The sequence below is a fragment of the Ranitomeya variabilis genome, chromosome 1, assembly GCF_051348905.1.
Source record: "Ranitomeya variabilis isolate aRanVar5 chromosome 1, aRanVar5.hap1, whole genome shotgun sequence".
NCBI classification, from domain to species: Eukaryota; Metazoa; Chordata; class Amphibia; order Anura; family Dendrobatidae; genus Ranitomeya; species Ranitomeya variabilis.
Window position 1 is genome coordinate 171,581,741 of NC_135232.1, and position 22,285 is coordinate 171,604,025.

Below are 22,285 nucleotides of genomic sequence, written 5' to 3' on the forward strand. Positions count from 1 at the left end.
TTGTCCATAAAAACATATTGCACATATCCCGATCCATATTGCGCCAATGTTCATGCATCTAGCCCCGCTGGTCCCCAATTAGCACTCCATATATAGGATATCTCGGGGATCCGTCAGATGTTCCTGGACCAAAAATGTGTCACATGAAGGGGTACCTATTTAGATCTTATCTGATAATAGTTAAATCTCATTAAATATTCCATTATTCCATTCGACTCCATATTACAGGGTGCCTTCATGGTATGCAAGTATATAAATAAACCGATATCATCCCTTTCAGGATATAGACACACCTGTAATATAATGTTACATAATGACCTAAATACAACAGCCAACACATAAATAAAGAAAAACATACCAAGGGAAAAAATAGGAAAAAATAATTCACACAAATACTGACAGTATCATATGGGATATTTATCAATTCAGGGAACTGGTTTATCAGGACTGTCAGGGACGTCAAAACACAAATCTCACATAAGAACAATATATAAGAGGTTAAAAACAATATACCGATTTATACATCACAAGGATCACATTTAAAAAAGGCAACTTTGCTGATATTCAATATTTAATCCCTTCGGGGAAAGTGTATCGAGCTCATATATCCATTTGAGTTCTTTTCTCTTAAGGATAGCAACACGATCTCCCCCCCGTCTTAGTATAGGGACATCATCTATAACCCTATATCTGAGCTGGTTCACCGAATGTTTCAACTCATGGAAATGCTTTGGTACCGGAAGGTCAATGAGCTTTGTCCTAATTGTACTTTTATGTTTGGAGATCCTTGTCCTGATCTCCTTTGTGGTCTCGCCCACATAATAGAAGCCACAAGGGCAACTAAAAACGTAGATCACAAAACTGCTCTTGCATGTATACCGTTTCTGAATCATATACTTTTTACCGGTATGGGGATGATAGAAACATGCCCCTTTCACCATATTATTGCAACATGCGCATCCGAGACATGGGAAATTACCCAAGCTCGGACGACTAAGAGTAGTTTGCAGATCCCTCTTTGAACTCCCCACATCCGATACCACCAATGCATCCTTAAGATTCTTGTTCCTCCTATAGGAAAAAAGCGGAGGTTTCTGAAATTCCTTGACATTAGCGTGTCCCTTATTAAGCAAAGGCCAATGTTTACGTATTATATCCGAGATCTGATTACTTTGACCATTATAGGCTGTAACAAAAGGTATCCTTTTTTCCGACTCTACAGCAACCTTAGGGGTAAGGAGCTCATCCCTATTCTTGGATAACACTTTAGACTTAAACTTAACCAAATCAGACTTCGGGTACCCTCTCGCGAGAAATTTTTGGCACATTTCATCCAGCCTCGTGTCAATCAAAGCATCATTAGAGACAATTCTTCTAACCCTCAAAAGCTGGCTCCATGGAAGGGACTCCACCATTCGTCGCGGGTGCTCACTTGAAAAAAGTAACAAATTGTTCCTGTCCGTCTGCTTAACAAACAGGTCAGTATACAACAACCCATTATTTTTATACACACTTGTGTCAAGGAACTGCATCCTAGTCTGAGAACACTCCATTGTGAAACCCAACCCAGGGTATATATTATTCAAGAACAGATGAAAAAGCTCAAGTTCATCCCGGTCACCGTCCCATACCAGGAAGACGTCATCAATGTAGCGCCGCCAGCCCCTAACATGGCCCCAAAACCGAGAACTGTACACGTACTCGTCCTCCAGGACAGCCATGTAGATGTTAGCATAAGTGGGGGCCACATTGGACCCCATGGCTGTCCCGCGGCGCTGCAGGAAAAATTCATCCCCAAAGAGAAAAAAATTCCTCTCAAGGACGAACTCCAGCAGCGCCAGGACGAAACGTGCACAGTCAGGAGCCATGTCGGAGCCGGCCAGCGCCACACCGACAGCCGACAACCCCCTGGTATGCTCAATGGACGTGTACAGTGAGGTCACATCAAAGGAAACTAACCATGTGGAATCCTCAACCCGCACACCCCTCAGGGATCCAATAAAATCACTAGTATCCCTAACATAGGATGGCGCAGAAACTGCAAACCTCCTTAGTAGGTGATCTAGGAAAATCGCCACTTTGTTGCACAAGGAACCCCTACCCGACACAATCGGGCGACCAGGAGGTCTCCGAAGATCCTTGTGGATCTTCGGAAGGGCGTACAGGACGGGAACCACCGGGTGTTCAGTTTTCAAATATTCCACCAACTTGGCATCAATCAAACCATTGGTGTGTGCCTCCTCTATCAATGTATCTAATTCCACCTTGAACCTCTGGGTTGGGTTCACCTGGAGTCTCTCGTATACATTAGTGTCCGAAAGCTGTGACCTGATCTCATCCACATATTGGGCCGTATCCATCACCACCAAGGCCCCACCCTTATCGGCAGCCTTGATGGTGATGGATTTATTACTTCTAAGGGTCTCAATTTCCCTACGTTCCATATAGCTCAAATTTGAACGACCCCTTCTCCTCCCTTTTTGTTTCAATCTGGCTATGTCTGCCTTCACAAATTTACAAAAAGTCTCTACAACCGGATCCTGCACCGGAGGTATAAAATCACTCCTGTTATAGAGACCACATTTATCCAGGGAGAGATGTGTATGAGATTCTACGGGCACAGCCTTCTCTTTATCTGAAAAAAATAGCGCCAATTTCAGCCGTCTAAAGAAAAAGAACAAATCATTGTCGACATTAAACCAATTAGTGTTACCCGTAGGACAAAAAGAAAGTCCCTTGGACAGCACTTTAACCTGCAAATCAGAAAGGGTTAGTGAAGAAATATTTACCACCAGAGAAGACACTCCATTCACTTCCTCTTCCCCTTGGATCTGGTCACCGATACTTGGTTCTCTCTTCCGGTGTTTCCTGCCACCCCTGTGGCCACTCCGTCTCCTTGGGATGTCCCCGCCCCTTTGGCTAAAAAACGAGATGTGTCCAGATTCACCACTCTACCATCATCAGTGGAATCAGATTCACCCCCTGTGAAACCGAAAGTTGTTTGTGCATTCATATTCCTACGGGGTCTCCTTGTTCTCTTGGGAACACCCCTAGAACGTCCAGAACCTGGCGATGATTTTCTTGGCAATGAATTTCTGAATTGCCACCCATAAACTCTGCCATTATTATAATCATCCAGATCTCTAAACCATTTAGATCTTTTGGTATCCTCCAATCCAGTTTTAAACTTCAGAAGGTTTTCCTCCATTTTAACATTAATATTTCCAAAATCATCGACTGAAGTGGCAGATAACAGGGCAGTTCTCGTCTCATCCTGTTTGATCTTTAAGATCTCAATTTCTTTTTTCAGAAATTCTATATTTAGCAGCATAATATCAAATGCATACTTGTTGCCTATCGCCTCAAACTTGGCACAAAACTGCACATTATTCGGCATCCTCCTGGTCGCCCGATTGTGTCGGGTAGGGGTTCCTTGTGCAACAAAGTGGCGATTTTCCTAGATCACCTACTAAGGAGGTTTGCAGTTTCTGCGCCATCCTATGTTAGGGATACTAGTGATTTTATTGGATCCCTGAGGGGTGTGCGGGTTGAGGATTCCACATGGTTAGTTTCCTTTGATGTGACCTCACTGTACACGTCCATTGAGCATACCAGGGGGTTGTCGGCTGTCGGTGTGGCGCTGGCCGGCTCCGACATGGCTCCTGACTGTGCACGTTTCGTCCTGGCGCTGCTGGAGTTCGTCCTTGAGAGGAATTTTTTTCTCTTTGGGGATGAATTTTTCCTGCAGCGCCGCGGGACAGCCATGGGGTCCAATGTGGCCCCCACTTATGCTAACATCTACATGGCTGTCCTGGAGGACGAGTACGTGTACAGTTCTCGGTTTTGGGGCCATGTTAGGGGCTGGCGGCGCTACATTGATGACGTCTTCCTGGTATGGGACGGAATTTTTTTCGCCAGTGTGGAGCTTAGTCTTTGCCACATGGTTTTTTTTGCCTTCCTCTGGATCAACATGTTAGGGCATGTTAGGTTAGGCTATGGGTTGAACTAGATGGACTTAAAGTCTTCCTTCAACCTTGGGGATGCATTCGTGCAGGGATGCATTCGTGCACTATTATTCGTGTACATTTATTCAAAGTACTTTTTTCTAAGTACTCGGCAGTTATAACATGGCAGTTAGGCAGGGCAGGAGACAGGTAAGAAAAACTAAATATATTCACTATTCATTTGAAACAGAACAAATACTCACCATATGTATTTGTATAATCTATATCCTGGCTGCTGCATTCACTCACATTCACCGCCCTTGCATAAACTCTTTACACTCCATCCATATCGGCCCCTCTGTCCTCTCCTCTCCTATATATAGCACTCATACTCTGTTCACATTGCCTAACAGCGCTGATTCATTCAGTCCCACCATCCAACACAAGAGACGCTCTCACAAATCACTTAACCATCTGCTCACTCTTTCTATCCTCCTTCTCCTAGTTGCTGGAGACATCTCTCCCAACCCCGGCCCCCCATGTTATAGCCAGTCAAACCTCCCAACTGCTACACTCAGAAACCCCTCTAACCTTATTAATATTCCATGCCTGCTTTCTGTCTCTTTCAATTGTGCCCTTTGGAATTCTCGCTGTGTGTGTAATAAACTCTCCTTCATTCATGACTTCTTGCTTTCTAACTCTCTTAATCTCCTGGCTCTTACTGAAACCTGGATCCAGCAGTCAGACACCACCGCTGCTGCTGCTCTTTCATATGGTGGACTACATTTTTCTCATACCCCAAGATCAGACAACAGCAGGTGGAGGCGTTGGTCTGCTCCTTTCACCCAAATGTACCTTCCAAATTATCCCCCAAGTACCCTCACTGGTATTCCCTTCCTTTGAGGTCCATGCTGTCAGACTCTACGTCCCCTTCTTCATGCGAGTAGCGGTGGTGTATCGTCCTCCCGGCCCCTCTCATCAGTTCCTGGATCACTTTGCCACCTGGCTTCCACACTTATTCTCCTGTGACACCCCCACCCATATCATGGGTGATTTCAACATCCCCATTGCTTCTCCCCTCTCCCCATCTGCTTCTCACCTTTTATCTGTAACCTCCTCTTTTGGCCTCTCGCACCATACTAACCCAACACATGAAGATGGAAACTCCCTTGACTTGGTCTTCTCCCGGCTTTGCTCAGTGGACGATTTCACAAACTTCCCTCTCCCGCTCTCTGACCACAACCTTCTTTCATTCTCTATCAAGAATTGCCATCCCGCTCAGGTCACACCCACTTTCCACATTTATAGAAACATACAGGCCATTAACACCCAGAAACTTATGAAGAACTTGCAGTCCTCATTGGCCCCAATCTCCTCCATCTCATGTCCTGATTCTGCTCTGAAGCATTATAATGAAACCCTGCAAAGTGCCCTGGATGAAGCTGCACCTCCTATACATAGAACAACTCAGCACAGACGGCGACAACCGTGGCACACACTGCAAACACGTTTCCTGCAGCGGTGCTCCAGGTGCGCAGAACGTCTGTGGAGAAAATCTAATCTACCCGAAGATTTCATCCATTATAAGTTCATGCTAAAAACATACAACTCTGCCCTTCACCTCTCCAAACAAACCTATTTCAACACCCTGATCACCTCACTGTCAAATAACCCTAAACGTCTCTTTGACACTTTCCAGTCCCTACTCAACCCAAGAGAGCAGGCCCCAACCACGGATCTCTGCGTTGAGGATCTGGCCAATTACTTCAAAGAAAAAATTGACCACATTCAACAGGAAATCATCTCCCAATCTCTTCATACCATGCACTGTCCTCCCTCCCTCACTGCATCTAGTTCACTCTCTGACTTTGAGCCAGTTACAGAAGAAGTAGTCGGGCTCCTTGCATCTTCTCGCTCGACCTCAGTGACCCCATTCCGTCACATCTCCTCCAGTCCCTTTCCCCGGCTGTCAACTCTCACCTAACAAAAATATTCAACCTTTCTCTCACTTCCGGTATTTTTCCCTCCTCCTTTAAGCATGCCATCATACATCCATTATTTAAAAAACCATCCCTCGACCAAAACTGTTGTGAACTCTGATTTTGGGTTCCCTCTTGTGGTCACAACTGGTACTGTGTGAGTGCTGTCTTTGGGCTCCCTCTGGTGGTTCTTTGTGTCATTCTGCAGGTCTGAGGCAGGATCAGCTGTCTCGTTATCTCTTAGCTGGTTTCCTATTTAGTTCACCTGGACTCTCAGTTGTTGCCTGCTGTCAATGTCTTCAGTGCTATTTTGGAGCTCTCCTGCAGTCCTTCGTTATCAGTCTCTTCAAGAGAAGTTTTGCTTGGTTCATTTTTTGACCATCAGTGGTCATATGTTTCTTGGTTTATTTTTGTTTTCTTTTCCAGCTTGCTAATATGTGATTTCCTTGCTTGCTGGTAGCTCTAGGGGGCTGAGTTTCTCCCCTCACACCATTAGTTGGTGTGGGGGTTCTTGTATTCTCAGCGTGGATATTTTGCATAGGGTTTTTTACTGACCGCACAGTTCCCTATCTGTCTTCTGCTATCTAGTATTAGTGGGCCTCATTTGCTTAATCTGTTTTCATTTCTACGTTTGTGTTTTCCCCTTACCTCACCGTTATTATTTGTTGGGGGCTTCCTATATCTTTGGGGTGATTTCTCTTGAGGCAAGTGAGGTCTTACTTTCCCTCCAGGAGTAGATAGTTTCTCAGGCTGCGTCGAGACGTCCAGGATATTAGGCACGTTCACCGGCTTCCTTTAGTGTCTTGGTTAGGATCAGGTTTGCGGTCAGTCCAGTTACCACCTCCCTAGAGCTCGTGTCTATGTTCATAAACTTAGCTAGTCCGTTTTGTGATCCTCAGCCACTAGGATCATAACACAAAACTGTGCCGCTAATTATAGACCTGTCTCTAATCTTCCCTTCATCTCTAAACTCCTCGAACGCCTGGTCCACTCCAGTCTTACCCGCTATCTCTCAGATAACTCTCTTCTCGACCCTCTTCAATCTGGCTTCCGCTCTTTACACTCTACTGAAACTGCCCTCACTAAAGTCTCTAATGACCTACTAACAGCTAAATCTAATGGTCACTACTCCATGCTAATTCTCTTGGATCTCTCCGCAGCATTCAATACTGTGGATCATCAGCTCCTCCTCACTATGCTCCGCTCCATCGGCCTCAAGGACACCGTTCTCTCCTGGTTCTCCTCCTATCTCTCTGACCGCTCCTTCATGGTATGTTTTGCTGGTTCCTCCTCCTCTCCCCTTCCCCTTACTGTTGGGGTTCCTCAAGGATCAGTCCTAGGCCCCCTCCTCTTCTCTTTGTATACTGCCCCTATTGGACAATCAGTAGATTTGGTTTCCAGTACCATCTCTATGCTGATGACACCCAATTATACACCTCTTCTCCTGTAGTCACGCCGACCTTTTTAGAAAAAACCAGTGATTGTCTTACCACTGTCTCTAACATCATGTCCTCCCTCTATCTGAAACTGAACCTGTCAAAAACTGAACTCCTCGTGTTCTCTCCCTCTACTAATCTACCTTTGCCTGACATTGCCATCTCCGTGTGCGGTTCCACCATTATTCCAAAGCAACATGCCCGCTGCCTTGGGGTCATCCTTGATTCCGAGCTTCCATTCACCCCCCACATCCGATCACTGGCTTGCTCTTATCTGCATCTCAAAAACATTTCTAGAATTCGCCCTTTTCTTACTTTCGACTCTGCAAAAACTCTTACTGTTTCACTTATTCATTCCCGTCTGGACTATTGTAACTCTCTACTAATCAGCCTCCCTCTTACCAAACTCTCCCCGCTCCAATCTGTCCTGAATGCTGCAGCCAGGATCATATTCCTCACAAACCGTTACACCGATGCCTCTACCTTGTGCCAGTCATTACACTGGCTACCCATCCACTCCAGAATCCAGTACAAAACTACTACCCTCATCCACAAAGCACTCCATGGCTCAGCACCACCCTACATCTCCTCTCTGGTCTCAGTCTACCACCCTACCCATGCCCTCCGCTCCGCTAATGACCTCAGATTAGCATCCTCAATAATCAGTACCTCCCACTCCCGTCTCCAACACTTTACACGTGCTGCGCCGATTCTTTGGAATGCACTACCCAGGTTAATACGATTAATCCCCAATCCCCACAGTTTTAAGCGTGCCCTAAAAACTCATTTGTTCAGATTGGCCTACTGCCTCAATGCATTAACCTAATGATCCTCGTGTGGCCTATCATAAAAAAAAAAAAAACATAATCAGGTTCCTCGCATCATGTTCTCATACACTTTATGCAGTTAATAGCCCTCTGTGTCTGTACTGCTACATACTTAGGCAGTTAACTGGTTCATGCAGCTTTACATGAACACCCGATCCTTACACTATGGCTGGTCCAAATAACTAAAGCAATTGTTACCATCCACCTCTCGTGTCTCCCCTTTTCCTCATAGTTTGTAAGCTTGCGAGCAGGGCCCTCATTCCTCCTGGTATCTGTTTTGAACTGTGATTTCTGTTATGCTGTAATGTCTATTGTCTGTACAAGTCCCCTCTATAATTTGTAAAGCGCTGCGGAATATGTTGGCGCTATATAAATAAAATTATTATTAATAACTATGTTACTATGTGATTGAGTTTAGGCTTTTTTGCAGCAACAGATTGGCTCCAATCCTCATCAAAAGCAGCTTAAAAGCTCACAGTATAGTTTTTTTCTTTGGTTTTGTAAAACACCTTGAGGGTATGTTCCTGAAGAAAACCGGAAATTTTCTGCAAGAAATCCGCATTTTTTTTTTTGCGTTTTTTTTCCGTTTTTTTCGCGTTTTTTTAGCATTCTGCAAGCGTAATTAGCTTGCAGAATGCTAAAGTTTTCCAAGCGATCTGTAGCATCGCTTGGAAAACTGACTGACAGGTTGGTCACACTTGTCAAACATAGTGTTTGACAAGTGTGACCAACTTTTTATTATAGATGCTGCTTATGCAGCATCAATAGTAAAAGATAGAATGTTTAAAAATAATAAAAAAAAAAAGTTATACTCACCTGCAGACAGCCGATCTCCACGGCGGCGTCCGTTCCTATAGATGGTCTGTGTGAAGGACCTTCGATGACGTCGCGGCTTGTGATTGGTCGCGTGAGCGGTCACGCGACCAATCACAAGACCGCGACGTCATCGCAGGTCCTTCACACAGACCATCTAAAGGAACGGAAGCGGCAGCATGCACCGGAGAGGCGGGAACACTCCGGGGGCCATCAGAGGGTGAGTATAGGACTATTTTTTATTTTAATTGTTTATTTTTTACCAATTATATGGCGCCCAGTGCGTGGAGGAGAGTCTCCTCTCCTCCACCCTGGGTACCAACCGCACATAATCTGCTTACTTCCCGCATGGTGTGCACAGCCCCGTGCGGGAAGTAAGCAGATCAATGGACTCCTAGGTGTGCGGAATCCCCGCAATTCCGCAAATATAATGAACATGTTGCTTTTTTTTCCGCGATGCGATTTTTTCGCGGAAAAAAATGCAACATTTGCACAAAAAATGTGGAATACACTGTAAATAATAGGAGGCATATGTAAGCGTTTTTTTCGCGTTTTTATAGCGAAAAAAAACGTGAAAAATCCTGAACGTGTGCACATGGCCTGAGAAAGAAAAAGCGCATATAAGCGGATTCTGAAGGAACCTGGTGCAAAGTAATGACCACCCAAAACACAGCAAAGAACGCTTCAGGAAAAGAAAAACACCTTCCAATAACGGAGCAGTCCCTGAGGAGGTTTATGCTTAACCCCTTCGTGACATGCGCCGTACTAGTACGGCGCTGCCGGCACTGCATTAGTGCCAGCCGCAGTACTAGTACGGCGCCCCGATCACCGCGGTCTCACGCTGAGCGCCGCGGTGATCGGGTGCGGGTGTCAGCTGTATATGACAGCTGACACCCCGCAGCAATGCCCACGATCGGCGCTGTCGCCGATCGCGGGCATTTAACCCCTCTGATGCCGCTGTCAATAGTGACAGCGGCATAGAGGGGGATCGCGCAGGGACGGGGGCTCCCTGCGCTCTCCCACCGGAGCAGCGCGATGAGATCGCACTGCTCCGGTGACCTGGAAGGAGTCCCCGGATCCAAGATGGCCGCGGGACTCCTTCCGGGTCATAAGATGACCCTGCTTGCCGGCGTCTGCTGAGAATCCTCATAGCAGGCGCCGGCAAGCCTCTGTTACGTGCCTGTCACATCGGTGATCAGACCGAGTGCTGTGCACACTGTCTGATCACCGATCTGTGATGTCCCCTCCTGGGACAAAGTAAAAAAGTAAAAAAAAAATTTTTCCAAATGTGTAAAAAAAAAAAAAAAAAATAAATTCCTAAATAAAGAAAAAAAAAATAAATATATTCCCATAAATACATTTCTTTATCTAAATAAAAAAAACACCACACAATAAAAGTACACATATTTAGTATCGCCGCGTCCGTAACAACCCCACCTATAAAACTATATCACTAGTTAACCCCTTCAGTGAACACCGTAAAAAAAAAAAAAAAAAACCGAGGCAAAAAACAACGCTTTATTCTCATACCGCCAAACAAAAAGTGGAATAACACGCGATCAAAAAGACGGATATAAATAACCATGGTACCGCTGAAAACGTCATCTTGTCCCGCAAAAAAAAAGCCGCCATACAGCATCATCAGCAGAAAAATAAAAAAGTTATAGCTCTCAGAATAAAGCGATGCAAAAACAATTATTTTTTTATATAAAATAGTTTTTATTGTGTAAAAGCGCCAAAACATAAAAAAATTATATAAATGAGGTATCGCTGTAATCGTACTGACCCGAAGAATAAAACTGCTTTATCCTTTTTACCAAGCGCAGAACGGTATAAACGCCCCCCCTAAAAGAATTTCAGGAATTGCTGGTTTTTGTTCATTCCGCCTCCCAAAAATCGGAATAAAAAGCGATCAAAAAATGTCATGTACCCGAAAATGGTACCAGCAAAAACGTCAACTCGTCCCGCAAAAAACAAGATCTCACATGACTCTGTGGACCAAAATATGGAAAAATTATAGCTCTCAAAATGTGGTGATGCAAAAACTATTGTTTGCAATAAAAAGCGTCTTTTAGTGTGTGACGGCTGCCAATCATAAAAATCCGCCCAAAAAACGCTATATAAGTAAATCAAATCCCCCTTCATCACCCCCTTAGTTAGGAAAAATAATAACATTTTAAAAAATATATTTATTTCCATTTTCCCGTTAGGCTACTTTCACACTAGCGTCGGTACGGGGCCGTCGCGCTGCGTCGGCCCGACATACCGACGCATACTGTGCAAGCGCCGCACAACGGGGGCAGCGGATGCTGTTTTTCCACGCATCCGCTGCCCCATTGTGAGGTGCGGGGAGGTGGGGGCGGAGTTCCAGCCGCGTATGCGCGGTCGGAAATGGTGGACCGTCAGCACAAAAAAAGTTACATGTAACGTTTGTTGCTGCCGGCTGTCCGCCACAACACGACGCAACCGTCGCACGACGCTTGCGACGTGTGTCAATACGTCGCTAATGTTAGTCTATGGGGAAAAAACGCATCCTGCAGATGACTTTGCAGGATGCGTTTTTTCGCCAAAACGACGCATTGCGACGTATGCAAAAAAACGCTAGTGTGAAAGTAGCGCTAGGGTTAGGACTAGGGTTAGGGTTGGGGTTAGGGTTTCAGTTAGAATTGGGGAGTTTTCACTGTTTAGGCACATCAGGGGCTCTCCAAACGCGACATGGCGTCCGATCTCAACGCGTTTGTTTGCGTTAAAAACGCATGCGTTTTTATAGAAAAAAAACAGAACACACTGAAAAGTCACCCACCACCATCAAGGTGATAAAGGGATCCAAACCCTAACCCTACCCCTAAACTCATCCCTAACCGTTTAATGAACATTTTCTGACAGTCATAGTGCCACGTATTTCAGTGCCACGTATTTCAGTGCCACGTATTTCAGTGCCACGTATTTCAGTGCCACGTTATTTCAGTGCCACGATATTTCAGTGCCACGATATTTCAGTGCCACGTATTTAAGTGCCACGGTATTTCAGTGAAATACGTGGCACTGAAATATCGTGGCATTTACGTGAAATACGTGGCACTTAAATACGTGGCACTTAAATACGTGGCACTTAAATACGTGGCACTTAAATACGTGGCACTTAAATACGTGGCACTTAAATACGTGGCACTTAAATACGTGGCACTTATATACGTGGCACTTATATACGTGGCCACTGAAATATCGTGGCACTTATATACGTATATACGTATATAAACGTATTTCAGTGCCACGTATTTCAGTGCCACGTATTTCAGGTTAGGGGTAGGGGTAGGGTTAGGGGTAGGGTTAGGGTTTTTTGGTTTTTTCTTGTTTTCTTGTGTTTTTCTATAAAAACGCATGCGTCTAAAAAAACGCATGCGTTTTACCGCGATTACATGCGTTTTTTCACACATGCGTTTTTAAAAAAAACGCAAGTGTGAAACCAGCCTTATCCTTGGAAAAATAAAAACATGGGGGCTAAAATATAATTTTCGTGGAAAAAAATATATTTTTTATTTTCGCGGCTCTGCGTTATAAACTGTAGTGAAGCACTTGGGGGTTCAAAGTTCTCACAACACATCTAGATAAGTTCCGTGGGGGGTCTAGTTTCCAATATGGGGTCACTTGTGGGGGGTTTCTACTGTTTAGGTACATCAGGGGCTCTGCAAATGCAACATGACACCTGCAGACCAATCCATCTAAGTCTGCATTTCAAACGGCGCTCCTTCCCTTCCGAGCTCTGCCATGCGCCCAAACAGTGGTTTATCCCCATATATGAAGTATCAGCGTACTCAGGACAAATTGCACAACAACTTTTGGCATCCAATTTATCCTGCTACCCTTGGGAAAATAAAAAATTTGGGGCAAAAAGATCATTTTTTGTGAAAATTAATATTAATTTTTTTTTTACGGCTCTACATTATAAACTTCTGTGAAGCACTTGGAGGTTCAAAGTGCTCACCACACATCTAGATAAGTTCCTTAGGGGGTCTTCTTTCCAAAATGGTGTCACTTGTGGGTGTTTCCACTGTTTAGGCACGTCAGGGGCTCTCCAAACACGACATGGGTTCCGATCTCAATTCCAGCCAATTTTGCATTGAAAAGTCAAATGGCGCTCCTTCCCTTCCGAGCTCTGCCATGCGCCCAAACAGTGGTTTACCCCCACATATGGGGTATCAGCGTACTCAGGACAAATTGCACAACAACTTTTGGGGTCCAATTTATCCTGCTACCCTTGGGAAAATAAAAAATTTGGGGCAAAAAGATCATTTTTTGTGAAAATTAATATTAATTTTTTTTACGGCTCTACATTATAAACTTCTGTGAAGCACTTGGAGGTTCAAAGTGCTCACCACACATCTAGATTAGTTCCTTAGAGGGTCTACTTTCCAAAATGGTGTCACTTGTGGGGGTTTCCACTGTTTAGGCACGTCAGGGGCTCTCCAATCGCGACATGGGCTCCGATCTCAATTCCAGCAAATCTTGCATTGAAAAGTCAAATGGCGCTCCTTCCCTTCCGAGCTCTGCCATGTGCCCAATCAATGGTTTACCCCAACATGTGGGGTATCGGCGTACTCAGGACAAATTGTACAACGACTTTTTTGGTCCAATTTCTCCTGTTACCCTTGGTAAAATAAAACAAATTGGATCTGAAGTAAAAATTTTGTGAAAAAAAAGTTAAATGTTCAATTTTTTTTAAACATTCCAAAAATTCCTGTGAAGCACCTGAAGGGTTAATAAACTTTTTGAATGTGGTTTAGAGTACCTTGAGGGGTGCAGTTTTTAGAATGGTGTCACTTTTGGACATTTTCTGTCATATAGACCCCTCAAAGTCACTTCAAGTGTGAGGTGGTCCGTAAAAAAAATGGTTTTGCAAATTTTGTTGCAAAAATGAGAAATCGCTGGTCAACTTTTAACCCTTATAACTCCCTAACAAAAAAAAATTATGTTTCCAAAATTGTGCTGATGTGAAGCAGACATGTGGGAAATGTTGTTTATTAACTATATTATGTGATATAACTCTCTAATTTAAGGGCATAAAAACGAAAAATTTGAAAATTGCTAAATTTTCATAATTTTCGACAAATTTCTGTTTTTTTCACAAATAAATGCAAGTCATATCGAAGAAGTTTTACCACTATCATAAAGTACAATATGTCACGAGAAAACAATCTCAGAATCACCAGGATCCGTTGAAGCGTTTCAGAGTTATGACCTCATAAAGTGACAGTGGTCAGAATTGTAAAAATTGGCCGTGTCACTTAGGTGAAAACAGGCTTTGGGGTGAAGGGGTTAAAACCCCCCGTGTGCACACAGCCTTACTCATATTCCGTCTCCATGGCGGCTATCGGTACAAAGCTTCAGCAGCCCTATCCAATCCCCTCAGTACTGTGTGGGCTGGAGCAGGACCCCCTCACAGTAACCCCACAAGCCGGCCCCTCATCGTTATCACATCGCCGGTTAGACTTCCAAGGCTGTCGCTCTCTCGATGACGTCATGAAGCTGATGCGGCCATGCTGCTCTGCCCGCAGTGCCAGTAACACGCTGATTGGCTAGCCTCGCAGTCACATGACTAGAGTGACGTGTCCCGGGAAGTGGCTGGTGTAGATGTCTGGAACGGGCTCGTGAATTGTAACGTGGAGCGCTGGAGAAGCGGGTGGCGATCGGAGATCTAGGACCCGTCCTGCGGCGACATCCCGGCCGCCTGCGCGTCTGCTGCGGGCACGTCACATTCCGGCGCCATCATGATTAAAGCCATTCTCATCTTCAATAACCACGGCAAGCCCCGGCTGTGCAAGTTCTACCAGCACTACGTGAGTGACGTCACCGGCACCTGCTGGGGTCAGGGCTCTGTACTGGGGTCAGGGCTCTGTACTGGGGTCAGGGCTCTGTACTGGGGTCAGGGCTCTGTACTGGGGTCAGGGCTCTGTACTGGGGTCAGGGCTCTGTACTGGGGTCAGGGCTCTGTACTGGGGTCAGGGCTCTGTACTGGGGTGGGGACCACAGGTCCCAGCAGCTTGTGTTATTCGGGTCCGGGCGATCTTCTATTTTTGGGCTTTCATTCCCCCCCCAGACCCAGTTCTTGTGTTTCTGTGGGGCGAGCTGCAGTCATCAGTGCCTCCATTCACATTCCCATATAATGGGGGAAGATTCCAGGTGTCGTGAAGAATAATTCCACTAGTGAATGTTGGGTTCTGTCTGGCGGCCGGTGTGCGGTGAAGCGGACCTGGAGTAGGAGTCTCAGGCTTGGTGTCCCGATCAGGGATATTTACATTCTAGTGGTTAAAAACATTCTCAATATTTATAAAAAAAAAATAATAATCGGTTTCTCGCCATTTTTTGTGGATGGTGCGGAGCGAGGAGCTGTATTTTGTGTCGAGCTGATGGTTTTATTGACACCATTTGTAGTACTTATCACGCCTTCCCCACTCCTTTTATTTTTTTGTGATGTTTCAATTGTTTCTTCATTTTGGCATTTAGCGTATGATTTGAATAATGTTATACATTTATCAGACCTTTACAGACACGGCGATGCCAAATATGCTTTATATATTTTAATAATTTTATACTAATTTTTTTTTTTTTTTAGTGTATTGAACTTGTGATTGTTAATCTCTTGTTCTGTGTAGTGAAAATTACATTCCATGAAAACGAGCCCTAGGCCGGTCTTCATAAGAGGACCAAGATGGTTGTATTGGGGGCCTCCAGTAGGCTGCTATGCCATGAAAATCCATGGGGGCTATTCACTTGTTGCAGGTGCAGAGGGGATGAAGGGTGCCATGTAGCTTCGGCAACCATTCCATTTAATTGCCACCGTCAATGATGGACACTGGCATCTAAATGGTTAAAGGGAGCCTGTCACCAGGTTTGGCCGGTATGAGATACAGCCTCCACCTTTCAGGGCTGATACACAGCATTCTATAATGCTCTATATGTGCGCCCAACCCGACCTGAAAGACAAGAAAAAGACCATTTACTAGAATGCTGTATATCAGCTTTTGGTCTTGTTACCAGGTTTGTCCCATATGAGATAAGTTCCCTTTTAACGACAGCGATGAGCGCTATAGGAGGCAGATGCCAGATGTATTACACAGCTGGCATTGTCTGGCTATTGTATAAGCTCCATCCCTGAGCCTGCTCCATTCACTCTCGTAAATTTATTTTCAGCCATGAAAATTAAAAAAAAATATCACTTTTTTCCCCATAAAAATGTACTTTTGGCTCCCAATTTTTTTTATTGTCACAATGGTAACAGGAGAAAATGGACCTCAAAATTTGTTGTGCAATTTCTCATGAGTACGTCAATAACCCATATGTGGGGGGGAAAACTACTCTTTGGCGCACGGCAGGGCTCGGAAGGTAAGGAGCACTGTTTGACTTTTTGAACACAAAAACTGTTGGAATCGAGGGCGGACGCCATGTTGTGTTTGGAGAGTCCCTGCCGTGCTTAAACAGTGGAAACCCCCCCACAAGTGACCCTATTTTGGAAATGACCCCTCAAGTAATTCTTATAGGGGTGTACTGATCATTTTTTAACCTACATGTGATTCACAAAATTTTTATAACGTTTTAGATGCGAGAACAAAAAAATTTTTTTTTACACTAAAATACTGTTTTGGCACCGAATTTATAATTTACACCAGTGTTAATGGGAGAAATTGGAACCCAATGTGTTGTGCAACTTCTCCTGAATGCAGCAGTACCACACATGTGGTTGTACACTTCTGTTTGAGCACACGGCAGGGATCGGATGGGAGGGGGCGCTACTTGGCTTTTAGAATGCAGATATCATTTGAATAGATTGTGGGCTCCATTAGCCGAACCCTTGAGGTGCCAGAACCACCCAGGTGGCCCCATATTGGAAACTTCACTGCCTAAGGATTTCATCTAGGGATGTAGTGAGTATTTGGAACCCATAGGTTCCTCACAGAATTTTATCACAGAATTTTATATAATTGAGACGTGGAAATGACAAGTTAAGGGTAAGAATGTAATTTTCATATTTGCTGCATGTTTGTCAGGTACACAAGAGTTAATAGGTGAAACTACGCCCCATAATTTTTTACACTACTTCTCCTGAATGCGGTGATGCCCCATATGTCATCAGAAATTACTGTTAGGCGATTGGAGCACAGATTTTGCTAGAATAGTTTACGGGAGACATTTGCGGAGCCCCGAAGGTGCCAGGACAGCAGAAGAACTCCAACAGTGACCCGATTGTAGAAACTCCACCTATCAATGAATTCATCTACGGCTGCAGTGATTATTTTGTAACATCCACACCAGGCTTTTTTTTTGGAAAATTGCAAATCTGTCAGTCTAGTGTCCATACATTGTGTCCCCATACAGTGTAAAGCCCACATACATTGTGCCCAGCTTGTGCCTCTGGCGATACGCAGCTGTAAATTAAGTGCCTTCTCTCCATTACATTAATGCCAAACATGTGGCTGCTCGCTGCGGTTTATGCACAGTGGGGCTCAGAAGGAGAAGAGCATTTGGATTTGGAGTGCAGAATTCACTGGATTTTATTTGAAGGGGCAGTAGCCATGTCGCTTTTCCAGAGTCTTTGTTCTACCAGTAACAGAAGAACCCCCTATAGTTCCAGTGACAGATAACGGACCTGAGTGGGGGCCCATTTTGTGCAGGATAAATTAGTTTTTATTGATAACATTTTGGGGTTCATAGTAATTTCTTTCGATCGCTTTCAGTATAAGGCTGGAATCACATTCTTGTTTTCTATGCTGAGCACTTGTGTCTGAATTTCCGTGTTAATCCCACAAAAACGCGAGTCAGACGAAACGCCCAACGGAACCACCCACCGTGAGGCAGATGGAGACACTTCGTACTTCGTTTGGCATAGATGGTATCCATCTTTTTAGGTGTGCACAGATCTGTGTTCGCCTACACTTGTGCGCTAAAAAGATGCCTAAAATGATGGGATGCCGCAGGAACAGAGACCAGTCCAAAGTGACTCAACCTATCTCATAAGTGAGTGAATCCATCCGGGGTTTTGTCTTTTGAGGAATTTACACTTAAGCCACGACGTAAGCGCTCAGTGGAGAGCGCCGGATTTATGTGAGCCGAGCCTTATTCAGATTTTTGGGAGGTAGAATGAACAAATGGACAGCAGTATAAGAATAGTTCTTGTTATTTTTATGCGGTATAAGTGATCGGGTGGATTTATTCTTCGGGTCGGTGCTATTACAGCGATACCAGATTTGTTTAGGTTTTTTTTAATGCTTTGCTAATATCACATAGTAAAAATTTTTTTTTTATAAAAAGTATTTTTTTTGTTGCCATATTCTGAGATCTGAAACCTTTTTCATTTTTTTGGTGAACAAAGCTGTATGAGGGCTTTTTTTTTTTTTTTTTGCTGGACGAGTTGGAGATTTTTTTTTTTTATATACCATTATTGGGTATATAACATTTTTTTTTTAATTCAGATTTTTCAGATACTGAACAAAACCCAGCAATTCTGTTTTTTTTTTTTTTTTTTTTTTTTTAATGCCGTTCACCATGCAGTAAAAGTGATAAGGCTGATTTTTTCATCAGGTCGATATGATTACAGCGATACCTGATTTATATTGTTTTTTTACAGACTAAAACCATATTTTACAAAAATAAATTGGTTTTTACATCGTCCTATTCTGACAGCTGTAACTTTTTAAATTTTTTTTGCTGAATGAGCAATATTAAGGCTTCGTGCACACGTTGCGGTTTTTGCTGCGGATCCGCAGCGGATTTGACGTTGCGGATCCGCAGCAGTTTTCCATGCGGGGTACAGTACAATGTTACCCTATGGAAAAGAAAAACCGCTGTGCCCACGATGCGGAAAAATCCGTGCGGAATTGCTGCGGAAAAAAAGGAGCATGTCACTTCTTTCTGCGGATTCCGCAGCGGTTTTCAACATGCACCAATAGGAAAGTGCTGTTGAAAACCCGCAGAGGAATCCGCATTAGAAACCGCAGGAAAATCCGCAGTGAAAACCGCTGCGGTTTAGCACTGCGGATTTTCCAAATCCGCTGCGGAAAAATCCGCAGCAGAATCCGCAACGTGTGCACATACCCTAAGACTTGTTTTTTGCTGGACGGTTTTGCATTTTCATTTATACTTTTTTTTTTTTTTCCACATTTGACTTTTTGATCTTTTTTTATTAACTTTTTCGTGTCTGTATGATGAAAAAATGAAATTTTTGGCGTGTTTATTTTTCCTGGCGTTTGCCATACGGAATAAATAGCGTACCGTAGCAGTTTGACAGCGTTTTACACTGTGTTGTGAGTTGCAAAACAGCTTTTCGTGACTTTTTTATTTTTTTAAAAAATTTTTATTTACATATTTTATTTCACTTTTTTCACACTTCTACTTAGTCCCACCATGGGACATGTCTTTTATTTTGATTTCTGGTCTCGTACACTGCAATGCATCAGCCTGTCAGTGTCTCACTGACACAGCCTGGGACTCCTGGCGTATAGCTGGAGCTCACAGGTCACCGTAACCTGGGGTCATCACGTGATCTCATGGTACTATGGTAACCATCGTCATTCACGATTATCATCACGGGGGTCCTATGGTTACAAAGGGGGTCTTGTTTCCCCCTTGCGACTAATTAAATACCTCTGTCGCGATTGACAGCGGTATTTAAGGGGTCAATTTGCCTGTATCCGCTTCAAAACCTATCAGGGCCGATGACACAGGGTCTCGGTTGTTGTGTATAGCTGGCACGTAGGGGAATTAATGGCCGCCGCAGAGGCAATAAGGCCCTTTAATGACCACCGTTTTATTGCGTATCGGCGGTCGTTAAGGGGTTATTGTGGGGTTTTCATTCTGAAATATACTAAACAAACTGCTTCAAGTACTCTTCAAAAACTCTTTCTTGCAAATTACGAAGCAGATCCACTTCAAAATCCACATAACAAAACTCTAGACATATCCAAAAGCTCTTCTGTTTTTTTTTATGCTCCCATGTCACAAACTGTTCTTCAGTCACCCTCCCCTGGTCCAGCACCGAGTCTCCGCTACTGCTCCCTGTGTCTGTTATTGTCTGCAGTGCTGACGTCATGTCTACAGTGCTGCAGACAATCGGTAAGTTAAGTGGCTTGTGGCGTCTACTTTTGCAGAATCGATGAGTTTACTGATCGGCTGCAGTGCTGTCGACTTGACGGCAGCTCTGCTGATAATAGACACTGGGAGAAGCGGCAGAGACTGGACCCGGGGAGGGTGAGTAAAGTAGAGTTTCATTTTTTTTTATTGTTAAATAAGCTAGAGCCTAAGGAAAAGGAACTAGAAAACCCCTATAATAGGGGATTTTCTCCCAAATTATTAATACTTCTTGCTTCATGTTGTCTCCTCCAGGGAAGCGCTGCCTGCTCTGGTTTTCTGCAGTGACACATCAATGCATTTCTATGTATTCACAGAACATTTTCACCAGTAAAGTGACATTGACTCATTTGTGTATCTGGATGACAACGAGGGGCCTCGGCCTGCCTGCTGTCTCTCACATGACCCCATGTAATGTGATTTAGTGACGGCTGGCCAGCAACAAAGGCTGCGTTACATAAGGAGGGGGCCGTGAATGCCCCTAACAATGGCGACTCACTAAAGCACATGATGAATCTGTAGTCTCTTGATCAGTGAAGAGCAGCGATTGTGCCTCATTTACTCTCCTATCCATGGTATACGGATGAAAGGTTGCCTTGTATAATTATAGAGAAGCTTCACTAAAATGTAAGGGGTCTTATTAGTAAGGTATTAAAGGCAAGGCTCACACATACTTGTTCATTAGGAGCTGAATTTGCTTTAATTCCATAATGAACACACTTTTTTCTTTTTGCTCCTTTAGCCTATGTGCACACAGAGTTTTTTGCTGAGTTTTCGGAGCAGTAATTTGGTGTACTATTGTTCAGGCTTTCAAATGTTTTTTAATCACCTCAGGTTTCTGAAAACACTGTTAAAACAGTGAGCTGTTAATTCTCCTGTCGTTTTACACACCCAGGAGGTAACTGGACGTCTGTTGAAGCCTTTTGCTATCATTTTTGTTTAAAGAAATAGCTAGTGGTTTCTTCATTATTCAATGGAATGAAAAAAAAAAAAAAGCCGGAAAATGACAGTAAAATAGATTTTGCAATAACCATGGGAAAGTCCTTCAAATAACAGACAGCGGTAAAAACCGTTATAAAAACCTCCAGGAAATGACTGAAGAAAAAGCAGCATAGGAGACACTTCAGAAAAAAGGCCAAAGTATTCTGAAGTGTCTTCTGCTGGAAAAACTTGTCGGGTTCGCCTGAGATTAAAAGATGTCATGTGCACATTGCCTCAAAGAGTGTCCAATTTACAAGATGTGGGCCGGCATATCTGGTAACAGGATAATAGGTGCACATTCCCCAGAACTGCAGGGTGGACCTGGTCGTTTGGAGTGGTGGTGGACATCATGACCATGCCCCACTTTCTCTCTTCACAATGAATGTTTCTTTCTCGTGTCCGATTTTTCATTGTCTATTGGTGCAGATTCTTCCCTGAAATCTGCACCAATTCTAATGGACACATAAAAGTGCTTCTCACAAAATTAGAATATCATCAAAAAGTTAATTTATTTCAGTTCTTCAATACAATTAGTGAAACTCATATATTAGATCACTCTGTAATGACTCTATTTCAAGTGTTTATTTGTTAATGTTGGTCATTATGGCTTACAGCCAATGAAATAAAATCCGAAATGTTGGCGTAATGAAATGTATGTTCAGTAAATGCACTCAATACTTGGTGTATAATATTAGATATTCGCTGTATGGCACTACAAATGGACAATAGTATTTGGGGCACTTCTTAATCATTGAATGAAGTTTCTCATTCCGCCCCATTACCGCAGGTGTATAAGATCCGGCCCCTCGCCATGCCGTCACCTTTACTAACATTGTGACACAATGGTCTTTCCAACCTGCTCACTGATCCCAGTGTGGCCCTGTAGTAGGACGTCACTGGTGTAACACGTCCGTCCATGCGATTCTTCCCTCCTGTGTTTTCCACCAGCACCTCCTTGTGGTCATTATTGAAAAGTGTAAGGCTATGTGCACACGTTCAGGATTTTTAGCGTTTTTTCAGCCGTTTTCCGCTAAAAAAACGCTTACATAAGCTTCCCATCATTTTTAATGCATTCCGCATTTTTTATGCACATGTTGCGTTTTTTTCCGCAAAAAAAACGCAGCATGTTCATTCTTTGTGTGGAATCGCGGGGATTCCGCACACATAGGAGTGCATTGATCCGC

General features: G+C 43.8%; 1 protein-coding gene across 2 annotated transcripts in view; it reads left to right on the forward strand.

Annotated features, from left to right (window-relative positions):
• The first annotated feature begins 14,553 nt into the window (after window positions 1-14,553).
• AP3S1 (adaptor related protein complex 3 subunit sigma 1) overlaps window positions 14,554-22,285 on the forward strand; it is a 96,592-nt gene continuing 88,860 nt past the window's right edge. Inside the window, exon 1 of one of the 2 annotated variants that reach the window (XM_077290650.1) lies at window positions 14,554-14,836. In XM_077290650.1, the coding sequence (XP_077146765.1) occupies window positions 14,768-14,836 (69 nt within the window). In that variant the 5' untranslated portion in view covers window positions 14,554-14,767. The remainder of the gene's footprint in view (window positions 14,837-22,285) is intronic. The other variant, XM_077290660.1, reaches the window with a different exon arrangement.